Source organism: Schistosoma haematobium, chromosome 2 (genome assembly GCF_000699445.3).
Source record: "Schistosoma haematobium chromosome 2, whole genome shotgun sequence".
Lineage (NCBI taxonomy): Eukaryota > Metazoa > Platyhelminthes > Trematoda > Strigeidida > Schistosomatidae > Schistosoma > Schistosoma haematobium.
In genome coordinates this window covers 7,397,047-7,414,118 of record NC_067197.1, presented here as the reverse complement: position 1 = coordinate 7,414,118, position 17,072 = coordinate 7,397,047, and the positions used below count along the sequence as shown (strand labels likewise).

The following is a 17,072-nucleotide window of genomic DNA, read 5'->3' as shown; positions in this document are numbered from 1 at the left end:
CTGTGACGTATAACAGACGGCTATGTTCGCCGGCTACGGTTGCCGTTAACGCGTGCCTGCTTGGAAGTTTCCCGAGTTGTTTTTCGAGTCACTCGGTTTCGTGTTGGGAAAATTGCAGGGGTTTCTGCAATTTCTGGAAAACTTTCCATACTGGTTATGATACCAGCACCAGTCGGGGTTATCTGTCTCTCGTGGTCTAGAGACAGATTGCTTACGTGAAATGCTTCTACGTGGGATGCGCGATCTCTTACGGTCGGTACGAAGATTGAGACAATGCGTGAGTGTATGACATAACTCGGTTATGTCATTCTGAGTCGTTTGAGGTTTTTCTTTGACTGAAAATACCTCGGTAGGAGAAGGTTTCGTAATTTCTAAAATGCGGTCGGCAGATGCAGCTAGCTCGTCTAAGGCGTTGTTCTGGAACGAGACCAGAACTGCCTGCACCTGTTGGGGAAGTTTTGACAAGAAGGGTTGTTTGAATAGACCTTGGTCGAAAGTTCTTGGGCCTATAACGTCTCTCATCCGTTGCAACATGTCCGTCGCAGAACCGTGTTGCAGGTCGATGTTATTGAAGAGTTGATCTAACCTTTGTCGATCGGTTAGGTCTCCTCGTTTAAGAATCGAGCGTTTTAAGATTTCGTAAGGATCGAAAACATCACTAGTAAACATACTAGGTGTTAAGTACCTGTTGAATTCGCGCGGTAGTGCCTTAACTACTGCGAGGAATTGTGCGCGTGTGTCGATCACGCCGTGCTCGTGGAAGTCGACTTCTGCGTAGCAGAACCAGGCTTCGATGTTGTCGGGCCAGAAAGGCATCAGTTGAAACGAAGGCGGGGACAAAGTCTTAAGCTTGAGTACTTTAGGTGTCTGTTCAGTCATGATGAAGTATGAAGTACGATAATGAACGGGGGGAAAATATATATATCCAAGAAAAAACACGAAAAAAATCACAATGTTTAAAAAAAATAAAAAATAAGGCAATGATATATAAAAATCCCAAAAAGGAACAGACCCACAGTTGCAATTAGGTGTACCAGATCACGTCGGTCTCACCAATGATGATGTCACAGGTATTCAGTGTTTGACAACGCTTCTACCAGTAACACCTAATATATTTCGTTCCCACCCAGAGAAATCAAAAGACAGAGTCGAGGAGATCGGAAGAGTATATTTGGCGATGACCAATATATCGGAATTCTCTGATCTAATTTGGCTAGCGATTGTGGTTGATGTTGAGCACGGCGTTACCACACGTGATCTGGTGCGGATGCATGACCGAGCGCCTTCAGCTACATGAGTCCACTAAAACATATGGTCAGCATCCAATGTCGAAAACTTAGAGCTATTTATTTTGGGGATTTATTTGCCGCTACATGCCGAACTTTAATTTTAAGTAGCCCGTATTATAATTAGTTTAGCTCTTATTCTTACTTAAGGTAACAAAAATTTTAAATATATAGGTTTTTCATTGTTATCTGAGGCGACTTCCAATGGAAGAAATTACCGGCTCGCTTTGTCTGCTCATAAAATGTCGAAAGTTTATATGGACAGTAAGAGGAATAACAGAATGAGATTTAGGGTGACTTTTATTTTATCTTGGAGATTGGACTATACCTACTGGATTTGACTGCAAGGTCACTCTGACCACACCACAATCTTGTAGTAGTACTGTAAGGAAGTAATTGGCTTCAGCTTCCATTGTTATTGTCATATATCTAAAATAATCAGTTTAAACCAAAATAACAATATGATCCATTGTCTTTTCATGTGGCTTTCTGATAAGCACCTAGGTGCTTTGAAGAAATGAAATCAGAGCTGTGTGTATGTGGAGACAATGCTACATAGACATGATATTTTTTGGGTTCGGTTGTTTTCCGTCGCTGTTATTTTGCCTGTTAACAGTTGGATGGTAAAAGTTTACTATACGACCGACCGTGAGTGACTTATCAGCAAATCAGGAGACACTAGTTATATAACAATTAATGAATAAAGCAACGGTGGAATAGTAGCTTCGATATGAATAATTGACTCTCACATGTTGAAGTATTCCTTACAGTAACGGAAGACTGTTAGCTTTACATATCAGGAGTCGGGCTAATGTTTTTAAATGTATATAACTTGTGCTACCAACTGACATTAACTATTATTCGAAAGTTTCAGGAATAAGTATTAGAAGTTAGGCTAGAATTTACAAATCAGGGTTAGGATTCTCATCACAAACTGATTTAATCTATAATTGATTGCCTTGTCATCCAATTGCAGGCAAACTGGAGGAACTTGAAGTTAGTGTGAGAATACTATCTAGATACAGTAAACAATTTTGACTATGCACTGAATCACATTGAGTACTTTAACATAACGTGCATTGGGGGCAGGTATTTGTGGTAATGTATCTTAAGCAGCATCTTATATTCACCCTTCCTTTGCATGATATATATTTTTAGAAATCAGTTTTTAAGCGCTTTTAACAAAATGTTGTCAGTTCTCACCTAGTTCTAAATAACATACAAGTTATTTGTTATCGCGCTTTAATTTTCGCACAATACACGAGCCGCTATTATCGCTCTATTTGATCCACTTGAAGCCATAAGTATTGTACACTTTTACCGGTGGTATATGCAAGGTATTAGTGAAATGGGTTTTGTTCTATGCTTGTGAAATTCAACCCCTTCCGAACTAAGGATGTTTAACGCCTGTATTCGATCATATCTGTCTCCATATCACTCGTTTATTTAATCAATGGTACAAGAAAGTACAAAATATATATGCGACACACTTCATTCTATTTGTGTGAGGGCTGAAATACTTCCTTGGCACCCAAACCATTGCAGGTAGTTTTCTTAGGGAGCCATATCCAGAGCCTTTGATCGAGAGTTCTAATCCATGAGGCAGTAGAGAAACGTTAAGAAGTGTAGTCTCATAGTAGTCGGTGACTAACAATTGGTCCATACGCCATTTGTTCCTTCAGGGTCCTGGAGACCATGTGCACCATTCGCTTGGAATCAGGGTTTTCCAACTCCTCTAGGTGAACGCTACGTGTCCACCAACATCTAGTGGGAATATCGTGTTAGCAGCACCAAGACCCAGTCATCCATATTCGGGAGCAGCGTCAATCTATAAACACCGGTTTTCATGGATTTTTAATGCCGCCATTGTAGCGAAAGTTTTGCGTCGTAAAACATCATACTCAAAAACATTGTCTCATCAAAATTGAGGCTGGGGTGTGTGTTTGCTGAAGTTACTACATCACGTTGACACAATGGAATACCAATAGTCAAAATAACATTGGTAGACATGCTAGTAGGAAATAATAAACATTAAGAATATCTTTCGAAAAGAAGGGATACAAAGATATGTATGAAGATCTAGCGAAAGGTGAATTCATTTGTACCATTGACACGGATTTTCAGCCACGTACTACACTTAGAGATGAACGTAACCTTTTATATATCACACTTTTCTTCAGCTTCAGTTAACAATTGAAGCTAATGTTAATATCCTGCTAAAGCTTTACGGGGCTAGTATCACTTATTTTATCACTAAATGGTAATTAGTGTAGCAGTGCACTTCAGTTTACTTTAAATTACTGATGTACCTATTTGGTTGCTTGACAAATCACTACCTTTCTCACTTCCTTCTACTCCATGAACTCTAAATGACTCAACAAAAGAACAACTCAATGAGGTTTTACTCATTGTCAACTCGATGTTTCTATAAATTAGTATATAGACTCTTAATTAACTCTCATGCAGTCGGCTTACAACCGTTGCGTCATTTTGCTTGTATTTGTTGTTTTCTATTCAAATGGTAATATTTTAGTTGTACTCTTATTACCTATATTTCCATTAGTTAGTTTGAATATTGCTCCTGTTTCAATAAATTTACGAACGATGTCTTCTCAAACGCAATCTGGAGAAAATGTAGGAGAATGTAAAAAAGTGGATTTGACCACAGTAAGTATATAATCCGTAGATGGGAAAAATAACTAATGTTTTTTTGTTTCGGTGACAGAAACTTCTACCTACTGTCGCTCGGGCTGTTAAACTATCTCAAGAACTTCCCGTATCAAACACACCTGCTTATATTTACTACAATGACTTTCCTCAGTATAAAGCTATAGCAGCTGGACAATCTAAAAAGATTCTTTCGATGTAATAAGAATTATCACTATTATTTTCTCATCATTTTTTTTACGTTCATTTAGCCTACAAAATATTCTCGATGTTTTAGATGCGAAAGCTAACATTTTAGATGTTCCAGTGACTAAAAGTATGCACGAGAAATTCACCTCTATTATTGATGCTAACGATCGGATATTGGAAAAATTGGTAATTTTTAATTTACGAAAGTTAACCAGTCATTTTTACATATATATTAATAGGCGATGGCCATGGATTTTGAAGAAGATCCTCAGCGTAAAGCATTCTTTCTTAAAACAAGGTCTGAAGACCTGGTGGTTGCCGTTCATCGAAAAAACACAACATCTCTTGAATGGTTAAAAACGAAAAATGTATGTTCAATGCATTTCATCATTCTCACATTATGATTATTATTTTAGTCAAATGAAGAAACTAATGAGGGAGTTGATTTTTCGGAAAATTCACTTAAACTTTTATCCTCAAAACATATTGTCAGACCACAAACATCTTTTTCCACTCCACCAGACAATTCATACTCATCGTTTCGACCGAAAATAAAATCAAAACCAAATTGTATTCAACCACTTCCTGGTAATTTCTATTAATTTAACAATTGTTCTAAATTAACCTTTACTAAGAATTATTATCCAACAATAATGGAGAGTTGACGGAGTAAGTGTGTATACCTTATTTATAAAAACTGTAACTCCTTGTTTTCCAAGTTATCCTCATCCATACAAGGCAGAATTAGAAGCGTTTGCCAATAGTCTACCTAGTTTGAATGAAATGATGTCGGAAGATTTTCCAGTGAAACCTTTGGATTCATCATATCAGTATGTTGACACACCAGATACTCTTGAACAAATTATGAAATCCCTTTCCATGTGTAAATATATTGCTGTTGACTTGGAAGTAAGTGTACTCTTTTTTTAATTTCCCGTTCACATTTTTGCATAACATTTGGATTCAGGCGGTTTTTACTCCTTTAACATATTTCGTCCACATCTCAAGTGTTTTGTTTAGATTTCCATTACATTTGAAATTAATTGCTGTGCTTTTCTTATGTTGTTAGTTTCCTTTTGTACTGTTCTAATATGAAGTTTAGCTATGTAAACCATTGACGCTATTTAGCTTATATGTGTATCACGATCAGAGACCAATATTTTTAACGTTTTACTTTGTCCTGTAGCTTTGTATAACAAATGTTCTGAAATATATTTCCACTCTGAGTTATCGCCACTGTTTTGACTTAAGAAAGTTTCAGTTTGCTGTCTACAACGGCTTGTTCTTTTCTTGCTTCAAGCTTAAAATAGACGTTTGGAAAACAATATATATCACTAGTTGTTTAAGTTCAGAGTTAATGCCATCTTTGTTGATTTAAATAAAGGAACTTACCACTTATGAGCACTTAGCCAATGGGTTACGAGATATAACGATAAAGTACAAGAACTAATATGGCAACTGTATTGTGTTCGATACTATTAGATTACATCGATAAACAGAAACATACTGTATCACGTTTTACTTAGATACATGATTCACGACTAAAGAAAGGGAACCAGATTATAGGTTAGACAAACGTTTACTTAACTCACCTGCTAACAGTCCACAAACAGTGTAGTCACATTAAAATCAGAGCATAAAGGAGTATTTTACACATAATAGTAACGTGTACAATAGTCTACATAGGGTAGTCTGTTTTTCTTCACTCACAGTCCAATCACAGCTCATTATCACACGAAATATCAGTTGACAGTAAAGCACTGCTACCTAGGCCGAAGTATCTCAAAATCAATGAATGATCTCTCAAAAACTCGAACTTATGTCATCCAAAGCAACTTTCAAATATATTGGCCTTTATCCTTGAATTAATACTGAGATTATAGGTATCCATGTCAAGGTTGACCCAGGACAGAGTGGGTTAGAGAATGCCGATCGGCGGCCGATGTTCTATTGGGAGTAACAGGCGTAAGCATGAGCAAGCAATGCCAAGGTTGGACTTGATATTTTCAATAAATTGAGCATTGGAATATAACAAAAAGTATATTTATTATTGGGATTAAGGTGTTAGAATTTTTGTTTAAATTGTCTTAGTTTTGATTTTTCACAGAAGTGTTTTGATACAAGTCCAATACACATTAATATGAGTTAGTTGTGTTGAACTAAACGCAAAATAGAAAATTTTTTATCGTTCATTAAAGCTTAATAAATGGATAATCCATTCATAAATTAATTGGTGAATATTCATCGAAAATTTTGAACAATTAAGAATTTTTGAATTGCTGTAGTTGTGATTTACTTATAGTGTGATTATAAAAATTTCATAAATTAAGAGAACGACTACTGCTGAATTCCTCAAATTAATTTATAACCCCCATTTGGTTTTAGTTATTAGGTGGACACTCTCAAAGTCAGTCTAGCGTCGCTCAAAGGTCGTCCATAAATTATAGTCATGCCCTGATGATTACTTATTCTTGTAAATTTAGTGTTTTCGGTTTTACTACTTAGTCTTACTAAGTAGTGTAAGGTGTAGTACGAAAGGATTCAGAACTAAGCAGGATCAAGTTCTGACTTGGAATCTAGTCAATCGTTGTTCGATTGTACCCGAATTGTAAATAATTTGACCGTATTCAGAAATTGACATAACATACTGTTTTTGCTCCTCATTTTCGTGAACATAAATTTACTTTACTGTTGGTGATAACTATCTCCATAAGTCTATGAATATTGCAACTTGAAATACGTTTTCTAGTCTTTGTAGTTTCAATTCTCTCTGTAGTCATGACTCAACGTAGGGTCTATGTGGTAATTACCATGTATTAGTCGAACGTCTCTCAAGTTTTCCAGAACTTTATCCGGTATAGCTACACTGTATCTCCGGATGATCCGATTTAAACAACTGGGAGACAGTAAAGGTAAATGAATGATTTGTTGTACTAGGAACATTAGGATTAGAATCTTAAGATTCTTGAATAGCTGTGCTCTTGATACAACTTCGCACGTTCACCATTGATTCAGCGGTATAGAACAGCTTTTTTATTTCTCCTACATATCTTTTTGTAAATTCCCACCACTTCTAGCATCATAGCTATCGAAGCTTCTTGGGCATTACATGTCTAATACAAATGAGTACATTGGATATTGATTACATTATCGATGCATTGGCTTTACGTGATCATTTATCAATATTGAATGAAGTATTCACTGACCCGAAAATTGTTAAGGTAAGAGAATTATACTTTTTTATTACTAACACGTAAATTTAATTATTTGTATCTGTGCATTTAGCTGGTAAATTCCAAATTAGACTAAGCGTTTGGGACTTTACTTTTAGTTAATATTCGACTTAAGAAAATGACAAACTATGCTAAGAACTGTTGTTTTATTACATTTTTTTCGTAATTCCCTTATATTTTTCCAACAAATTTAAACTGAACTGAGTAGAAGTACAACATAGGGACCAAATTAAAACAACCGTGACGAATTTCCAGCTAGTTTCTGGCCAATAAGAAAACACCCTGTGTAAATGGATAGTTTATGGAACGGGAAAACAATAACATTGAAAACTGTAAATAGATTTTAAATAATTAGGGGATTTGTTGACGTCTTCTACAGGTTATTCTTCTTGTCAATCCAAAAAACAATGACATACAAATTCATCTTTACAGACATATATTATTCATATTCTCATGGACCTAAATAGATTTTTGGGAGTCTTCACATTGTTAATAGTTAGGGTTAGTACTAGAAACTTTAGGTTTAGATTTTTCGTCATGAACTGATATCAGCTCTAATGCAAAGTGCTCTGTATTCGTATGGATGAGTGCTGCGCGAACATCCGACAGTCTCTGTTTGGTTAATCTATCTATAAAGTAGAGTACGAATGGGCTAAAGTTTGTTTAACAATTAAGGGCTTAGGGTTCAGAGTAAGAGTCGATTTGCCTGTTATATACAATATATAGAAATAGAATTGAACATTTCATAAGCTTAACGCTATCACTTTAAGAGTTTTGAGCTCCATACACAGGAAGTTTTATTGAATATCACACATTACATTTTAATTTCACACAGAAACCTAACCATCGAATTCTCGGTACTGATTGGCTCTTTCCTAAAGTATAGTTTTACCCTAAACTCCAGGCTGATTATATTACATATGCAAGCACTCAAACTTTATATAATAAATGAAATTCTCTGTTAATATCGTAACAGAATTTAATTTTATTCAAATTAAGTGAAGGTTTTGAATAAGGGATTGTGACTCATCTTTGAGAAGTGCAAATGTCTGAAGGTCATGCACTTTTACCTCCATTGGCTGGTTTTCCTGAGAATTTTGATCTAATCATTACATTTTGACCGTTCATATTTCTTTGTGTATTTATGTATCAATGAAAGAGATTTTTGTCTACATTAGTATAAATAAACTACAATTGGCGTATGGAGTTTAATTACCTAGACGGTGTACAAATAATGTTAAAATAGAGTGATATGACATATCTCAATGATGGAATACTATATACAATCGTATATGCTACCAAATGGTTTTTTGCTTCGAATATTTTCATTATTTCCCTATTTAAATCAGTTCACTCAGATGTGAATCTCAAATAAATGCATGGTCAAATTTTAATAGAAGAAAAAGCGTGGATTTGAATTGGGACAGTAAGAGAATATGATATTTGAGCACATTCAATAAATATACTCTAAACTAGGTTGGCAACTCCAGTATGCTACTAATTCCTATTGCTTCAAAGATTCCATCCATAAAATGAATGGTCAAGTTAATAATCTCTGTTTCTCTAGAAATTTCGTGATTTTTCGTTCTTTATTGTAAGCATTAGGTTTGATAGCTCTAGTCACTAGCAGTGATATCTGCTAGCACGGTAAACCACAAGGTTAGAGAGAAACACTGGATCTCATCAGTATCTACCGCACTGATAGATGCTCGAAAACTCATTCCATCTGGCTCTGAACATAACGGAGAGTGGAGTCAACTTAAGGGTAAGCTGACAAGAAGCCTACGCAATGATCGTGAACAGTGGTCGGTAGCGAAAGGCAGCGGTAATAGGTAACAGCAGACAACTGTTCAGACTTGTTAAGGAAACCGACTTTTAGCGAAACACTCACAGAGAAAGATGGACATATTATACATTCTCAATCCAGGAGATTGGATCGATGGGCAGAACACTTTAGGGACCAGTTCAGCTGGCCTTCAGCCACACTTCGGTTTCCCATGATCCCCAGTCAACCTGAATGGCAAGTTAATCTAGGTCCTCCGTCTCTTTACGAAGTTGAAAAAGCCATAGGAAATCTGAAGCGAGGGAGACCAGCAGGCCCTGACAGGTTTACTCCTGAGATTTTTAAGAATGGTGGTCCAGTATTAGCAGTGAGATTAACTGAGGTTTTAGGTAGGATTTGGGAACTGGACGTAATCCCATGTGACTGGTCTCAATCACTGATTGTTCCAGTTTTTAAGAAGGGACAAAAGTCCTCTTGTGACAGTCACAGAGGAATCAGTTTGACTAATATAGTGTCTAAAATATTAGTTTCAATAGCACTTCGACGCCTAATCAAAGCTCGTGAAGAGCAGATTAGAGAAAACCAGGCCGGTTTTCGACCTGGACGTGGTTGTATAGATCAGATATTCACACTACGTCAGGTTCTAGAACACAGACACACATTCAGACGCCCCACAATGGTAGTATTTCTCGACCTTAAGGCGGCATTCGACTCTGTTGATCGTGAGGTTCTATGGCAGTGTTTGTCACTGAAAGGAGTACCAAAGAAGTACATTAACCTTATAAAGGCTCTCTACTCGAACACAACTGGTAGAGTAAGAGCTTATGGCGAACTGTCATCAGAATTGATTACCTCAAGTGGTGTTCGTCAGGGCTGTCCACTCTCCCCATTCTTGTTCAACTTTGTGGTCGACATACTTTTAGAGATAACACTCTCCTTATCTAAATTTACAGGGATTGAACTTGTACCGGGAGGTTCACTTGTTGACTTAGAATATGCTGATGACATAGTTTTATTTGATGAAGACGCTGACAAAATGCAGAGTCTTCTGACCACTCTAAGCAACAATGCAAGCACGTTTGGGATGCGATTCTCCCCCTCGAAATGTAGAATGTTGCTTCAGGATTGGGTTGCATTGACACCCGAACTAATGATAGGGCGTGAAGTAATTGAGCGTGTCGTCCGCCTCACTTACCTTGGAAGTTTCATCAGCCCTTGTGATCTGGTGTGTGACAAAATCTCAGCACGGATACAGAAGGTTCGACTAGCTTTTGTCAACTCGCGTCATTTATGGCTTAGGCGAGATATCCGTCTACCAACCAAAGGACATGTTTACTGCACAGCAGTTCGTTCCGTCCTACTCTATGGCAGTGAAACATGGCCGGTAAGAGTAGAGGATATTCGTGGGTTACTAGTATTCGATCGTAGGTGTCTTCGAAACATCGTTCGTATATCCTAGGACCATCGAGTAAGCAATTCAGTTGTTAGGGAACGGGTACTAGGTGAGGATGGCAAATCAATTGATGAAGTAGTGAAACTTCATCAGTTGAGATGGTTGGGACACACACCGACTGCTCCGACGTGTGATGCTCAATGGTATAGGAGTAGGTTGGAAGAAAGCTAGGTGCGGCCAGACCAAAACATGGCACAAATCCATGGAGTCGTTGACAAGTGGGCAAGTGGAAAACGAAATGATGGCAATCGATTGTTAGAGACCCTGGATGACATGGCTCAAAATCGTTTGCAATGGCGCAGGTGCATCACTCTTTATGTTCTCCCAAATTCTAATGTTATGGATTCTTCATGTCCCTTTCTATTTCCTTACTTATGCAATTCAATGTGTAATGATTTGGAATTCTTTTGTATCCGTTTTCCAACTGTTTATATAAGATTTATATTTAATCGAGCTTGAAACATCACTTTTCAGTGATCACTATATGCAAATGTTTTTTTGTAACAAATTTTATATCTCTTGATCTCCACCACACATTCTCTATTATACATTTCTCAAGGTATTTCATGGATCCGATTCTGATTTAATGTGGTTACAACGAGATTTCGGTGTGTATATGGTCAACTTATTCGATACAGGCATAGCTGCTCGCCTGCTACAATATGGCCGTTTCTCACTTAGTTATCTATTACAACGATTTGTTGGCGTATCTTCGAATAAGAAATATCAACTAGCTGATTGGCGTATAAGGTGCTGTTCTTATTTAGTTGTTCATGTAATGTTTAACGGTTCTATTATTTCATTGAAATCATGAACACCGATCTGAGTTAGACCACCACTGGAAATCTGAAAGCACTGGGTGGCCGTCTTGTCCTAATATGGGATTCCGCAGCAATGCTTATCACGACCCTGCACGCGGGAATGCTTAATCTCTAGACCATTGACCCGGCATTCGATGGTGTTAAAGCCTAACTTCAATTAGTTCACGATATTGTGCGGTCATCTTGCACTGTTGTCAATGGGTAAATGTCTCATCTGATACGATTTAGCTCCAATGGTCATAGCTTCTCACTAGAACTCCGGAAATGTCCCCTCGAAGCTAGTTACTTGTGAATACATGATTGTCGGTATGAGGTTGTGGAGGTGGCTGAATTTCCGTGATTGAAGTCAGACATTAACATTGTTGAATGCCGGTTTAGTGGTCTAGAGGTCAAGGGTTTGTACGCGAGGCCGAAGGTCTTAGGTTCGACCCCCAGTATGCGAAATCGTAGATAATCACTGTTGAGGAGTCCTATATTAGAATGAGACGACCGCCTAGTGCTCCCAAGTTTCCAGTTGTGTTTTAACTTCGATCATATGAATTCACTGAAATTCAACAATCTCCGCAATATCTCACTGACAATTTTATTGTTGTTTTGCAATATTTGTAAACTGCTTTGAATAATAATGTCATACTACTGTAAAGAGCTTAGTGAAACGCAGTAAATGCCACCATTCTTATGTGTAAAGTTTGAAATCCCTTTTTCTTTTTTGCTTGTTCTCTCGTTCCATCCGTACTTCAAATGTAGTCTTCTTTAAAACAATTAGTCCCTTTGATAAATTTCGATAATGATATTAGAAGACGAAGATTATCAGAACTATGTGATATATTAGCGCAATACATTTCGAACAATCTGGTCACACATATACTTGTTAAGAGCATTTATATATAAAAATAAAAGGTCAACTAGACGGGAAACGGGGTAAGAGGAGATAAGGATAATGATAAGAGTAATAATAATAATAATGTGAACACAATTTGAAACCTAATCACTCTGGATAATAAGTCAATATTACCAGGGTAGGTTTAAGGTAAGAGCAAACTGTTTTTGAACACATAAAGGGGGTTTGAATTTTCGTATGGCTAAGGCTTCAATGAACCTTAGTCTTCTTTAAAAACCTTTTTACGCTAAAATGACACTTTGTGGATTCATATAAAAATGTTGTAGGCAAGGTATCCTTTTTGGAAATTTTGTTTGGGGGCGGGAGCATATTATGCGACAGTGTGCTCTATGTTACTTTATGATTGTGTGTTAGCGGGACATAGATTGGATTAAATCATGCTCAATGCACGCTTGCGTTGCCGCACGCTGATTGGCTCATTCTTATCCAATCAGCGTTAGCCAATACATAGTGAACACTAGAAATCTCGTGTGAAAAAACTATAAATATACTAACGTCTTCCCTATTGCACTACTTACTTCCATCTAAGCTTGTTATTTGAAATAAGATCTCTCTTTCCTGTTCAACCGTGTTCTGATTTGGGGGACTTGTCGAGTGAGTCGTTGTCCGAGAATACTAAGCAATAGGAATAGCTGGGTTGTAATAGAAGAGAGAGTTATAACATTATGGAACTTGTCTTTTGAAAGAAAAGGACTCGTACGTTGCTAATACTTGATTATAGACATCTTCGGAGTGTTACTCGTGTATTTTAGAATGAGCAGTTCTTAGATGTAGGATACTCGTTAAACATAGAAAAATAGTCGGTGGGACTATAAATCTTTGTCGACTAAGGTGACTAGGTCATGATTTATGTACACTTAACTGTTCTTTACTGACTGGCATTTAACTTTGTTGGAAGAAAGCTAGAAACGATGGGATCAACTCGTGAGGTTATTTCATACACATAGTTCCCTTTATCATTTTGACTATTGAGCTGAACTGTGTTAGATGACGCAGATTCCCTGGGTATAGTCGGCATGATAGTTACAATTGGTGACTGGAAAGGTTGGGTAATGTGGCTTAGAGTAGGTTGTAGTGCCGCAAATACATTTTTTATACCCCTCTAGATTTTCAGTTTTAACACAATTTCATACTTCGTATTTTATTTCAGTATTTCTTCTCTGAACATACTCTTCTTGTTTGATCTTTCCTAGTACTATTGTTGCTATGATTACATTTTCTTTTGCTGTTCATCTTAATTCTACTTTTCTGTGCTAATGTCGTGTGGGGACTTAGGCTGATACATATTTGAACCACGTCCTACGCTATTTATAACTGACAGCTGATTCTGTAAAGCTTAGGTAATTTCCGGTTAGTTTAGCATACCGATAGATTTATCTTCTCTCATTCATTGGTCGATGAAATCCGGTCAGCACATATGGACTAGGCAGACATAACAGTGGCCATTATTTGCTGATCAATCAATCGTAGATAACTCAGTCTTAACGAAAGTCATTTTCGGCGTCGATAGCTGTGTTAGCGTTTCAGACTATGAAGGTGAGTGATGCATGTTTACGTCTTATAAGAATGAATAGTTCTCTCAAAATAACAGGAACACCCTACTGACAAGCGCCAACGAGAACAAAACTTAGGTTTAGGATTTGCTGTCCCCCGCTTTCAAACACAGTATATAAATCACTGTTATGATTAGTCTTTTTTTGGATATATGCATCATGTACAAATTGTTTTGATATGCCTGATAGGTACTGGGTTAGAGTCATGATGTGAAAATCATTACTGAGATCCATGTACATCCAACCAACGATCCCCTAATTGGGTGAAACTCGCATTCTGTATCCCACTGCTAGTCACAATTCATCTATTGTATGAACGTGTGTCAAAATATTTATATCAAGGCAATCCGTACAGGATGCACATATACCAACCGAGACTGATCAAAATCCAGTCACAAATAATTGTATGAGATAATGTAAACCATTAAAAATTAAATTTAATGCTCTGTGTCAACATATTATTTGTATTTTTACTAAAAATTATGCTACTTTTCATTTATGTTAATTAGTATTGTAACTTATACCTATGCTTATTTCTCACAGTTATCTGTTTATTTATATCTATATTTGTTTTGTACCAGACCCCTGCCGAATGAATTGATCGAATATGCACGAACAGATACACATTACCTATTACATATTGCAAGTCGTATGTGTCGAGAATTACAAGATAGAGATCTATTGCCAGTTACTATTGAACGAGCAAGACAATTATGCCTTAAGGTAAGTTGTAGAATATAATATGACTTGTTTTTCTTAAAAAAAAAGAGATAGTTCAATTCCAGTAATTGGTTAAACTATTCAACAAACATAAATAAATGCATAAAGTTTAAACAACATCAAAAGTTTGTCTGATATTTGTTGAACTCCTGAACACCTTGAATCTTATACGTCTTTTCGTTCATTCAAGTGGTCTCACTGTAAGAAAGAATCCAAAGAGAAATTTAGTGATAATCGATAGCGAAGAACAATAGGAAAAAAGAACAGCGAATTGAAAAGAAATGAGAAAATTTTCGTCACATTTTAGGTCCTGAGAGAAGATGGTATGAACATTTTCATTTCATTTTATTTATTGAGTGGTAACTGGGCACCAACTATGTCATGCAAACAAATAGGTATGCATTGTGCAGAAATAAAGAAAGGACTGAACAAGAATATTTTATAATAGAAGATCCGGATCAGTTAAAAATGCAATCATGAAGACTTCTTTTCCGTCAACTTTAGTGAATAATTTGTGAGAATGTATACGATTGCTACTGGTTTCGTTAATGAGCCTTGTTGGATAGTATCTCGTACAGCTTAGTTTTACCATATTCAAGACTTCAACCCGATAGTGGTAATAGGTCGATAGATATCAATTCTATATAGTTCTGTTTCATATCACGATGTCAAATAGTAAATCAACCACTTCTCCGTTTTTTTCCAACCAGTGCTAATGTTGGCAAATAATGCACTATGTAAAATCCTCTAGGATAACACACTCGTAAGAAGTATCCATTTAAAAGAAATTATTACTTATGTCCAACTACCATCTACATTGGTGTTGGATGTTCACTGACGTAACAGTAGGTTGAACAAAAGCAAGACATAATATCAGTCCATATAGTCATTAACTATTGAACTGAGTCTTATTAACAGATACCGACTGCTTGGTTGTGATCTTCACAATTATCGTAACCATTAGTTCAAGATTTGAAGTGGTTTATAATCGGTCACAATGTCTCAAATACATTCAATTTTTGTTTGGAAATACTTATATTCTTCATTCTTCATATTCACTTTTTTTTCTCATATCACGTTGTCTATGTTTGGTCATTTGTAGTACCATTGATATTGTCACTACTTCTGCTACTCTGGTATTTGTCTTGATAATTTAATTTCCATGTACTGTACTGTTATAATGTGGCAACTTGAACCAACTCATATCGATGTCAGATTCTGCATTGTTTATGTTTGGTTGACTGATTTAAATTGCTATATCTTAAGTTAACCCTTTTTTATTTGTATGAAATGCATTATTTTCCTATCGTTTATTGTACATTATTCAAACTTTTTACCATTGTTGTATGCACATATATGTTTAATTTCCATGTAGTGTTATACGAAACCTGTATTCAATAGACTCGGTTATTTGGATCTTTATAGACAAACTGGAAGTAGTAGTTTCAGTCATCGTCAATTATATGCTTTAGAAAATCTTTATACTTTACGTGATTCGATAGCTAGACGAGAAGATGAAAGTCTCCAGTAAGTATTATTACTATTAGTATTTTGTTTTATTTTTTGGGTATTCGTTTTTTTTCAATTGAAGTGGTTTCTCTGGTTTTTAGTTTAGGAAATATAACATTTTATTCTGAGGGGTTATTGTTTAGATTGGTTTAATTCTCACGCTGTAGAAGAGTCTAATACTAGGAAGAAACAATTGTTGAGTAGTGTTCCTTGGTTTTTAATGTTACTCTAAATAAACTTAATCTGTGACTCCGAATACTACTTACAAAATAATATATTTGATTTGTTTTGTTCGCAAACGTTTTTCGTTGTTTATCTAGTCATATGGAAAGCATCAAAATTTAAGGTGTTTTTACAAGTTTAGGGTTGTGGAGTTTGTTGAATTTTATTGAAATCCTGAACCAATCTAAGTTAGATCACCATTGAAAACCTGGAAGCACTAGACGGCCGTTTTGTTTTAGTAAGAAACTCTTCACCAGTACGTGTCTACGATCTCACACCCAATGATCAAACCCAAGACCTTCGATCTGGTCCGTAAACGCTTAGACTCTTAACCACTGATCCGGCATCCAACGACCGTCCAGTCTTTCTAGGTTTTCAATTGTGGTCTAACTTAGATTGGTTCAAGATTTTGCTGTATGTTTTTATTTGTTTTGAGCTTTTTTGACGCGTAAAATTGTGAACAGTATCACGTGTTGTGATTTGGAATTAATTAGCAACATATAAGTCATTCAAACAATATCCAGTAAATTCATGAATCATGGTTACAAATCTATGTACCACTATCTCCTCGTTAATATGACTATGTGATTCGATATTAAGTACATTCACTTGAATCTAATCAGTTAGATTAAATCATCGAGATTAAAACCTTTGGAGTTTTGAATGAAACGTACTTTTACTGATTATAGAAATGTATCTTTATTAGCAATTTCAAAGCTAAATTTGGGGGATGAG

General features: G+C 36.2%; 1 protein-coding gene across 1 annotated transcript in view; it reads left to right on the top strand.

Moving 5' to 3' along the window:
• Positions 1-1,610: 1,610 nt before the first annotated feature.
• The window catches only part of EXOSC10 (Exosome component 10), a 43,908-nt gene continuing 28,446 nt past the window's right edge, over positions 1,611-17,072 (top strand). Inside the window, exons 1-12 of the mRNA XM_051214225.1 lie at positions 1,611-1,670; positions 3,850-3,953; positions 4,012-4,151; positions 4,205-4,328; positions 4,382-4,510; positions 4,559-4,730; positions 4,778-4,811; positions 4,862-5,051; positions 7,220-7,363; positions 11,171-11,361; positions 14,468-14,609; positions 15,982-16,133. Coding sequence (XP_051067372.1) covers positions 3,891-3,953; positions 4,012-4,151; positions 4,205-4,328; positions 4,382-4,510; positions 4,559-4,730; positions 4,778-4,811; positions 4,862-5,051; positions 7,220-7,363; positions 11,171-11,361; positions 14,468-14,609; positions 15,982-16,133 — 1,481 coding nt within the window. The 5' untranslated portion in view covers positions 1,611-1,670; positions 3,850-3,890. The remainder of the gene's footprint in view (positions 1,671-3,849; positions 3,954-4,011; positions 4,152-4,204; positions 4,329-4,381; positions 4,511-4,558; positions 4,731-4,777; positions 4,812-4,861; positions 5,052-7,219; positions 7,364-11,170; positions 11,362-14,467; positions 14,610-15,981; positions 16,134-17,072) is intronic.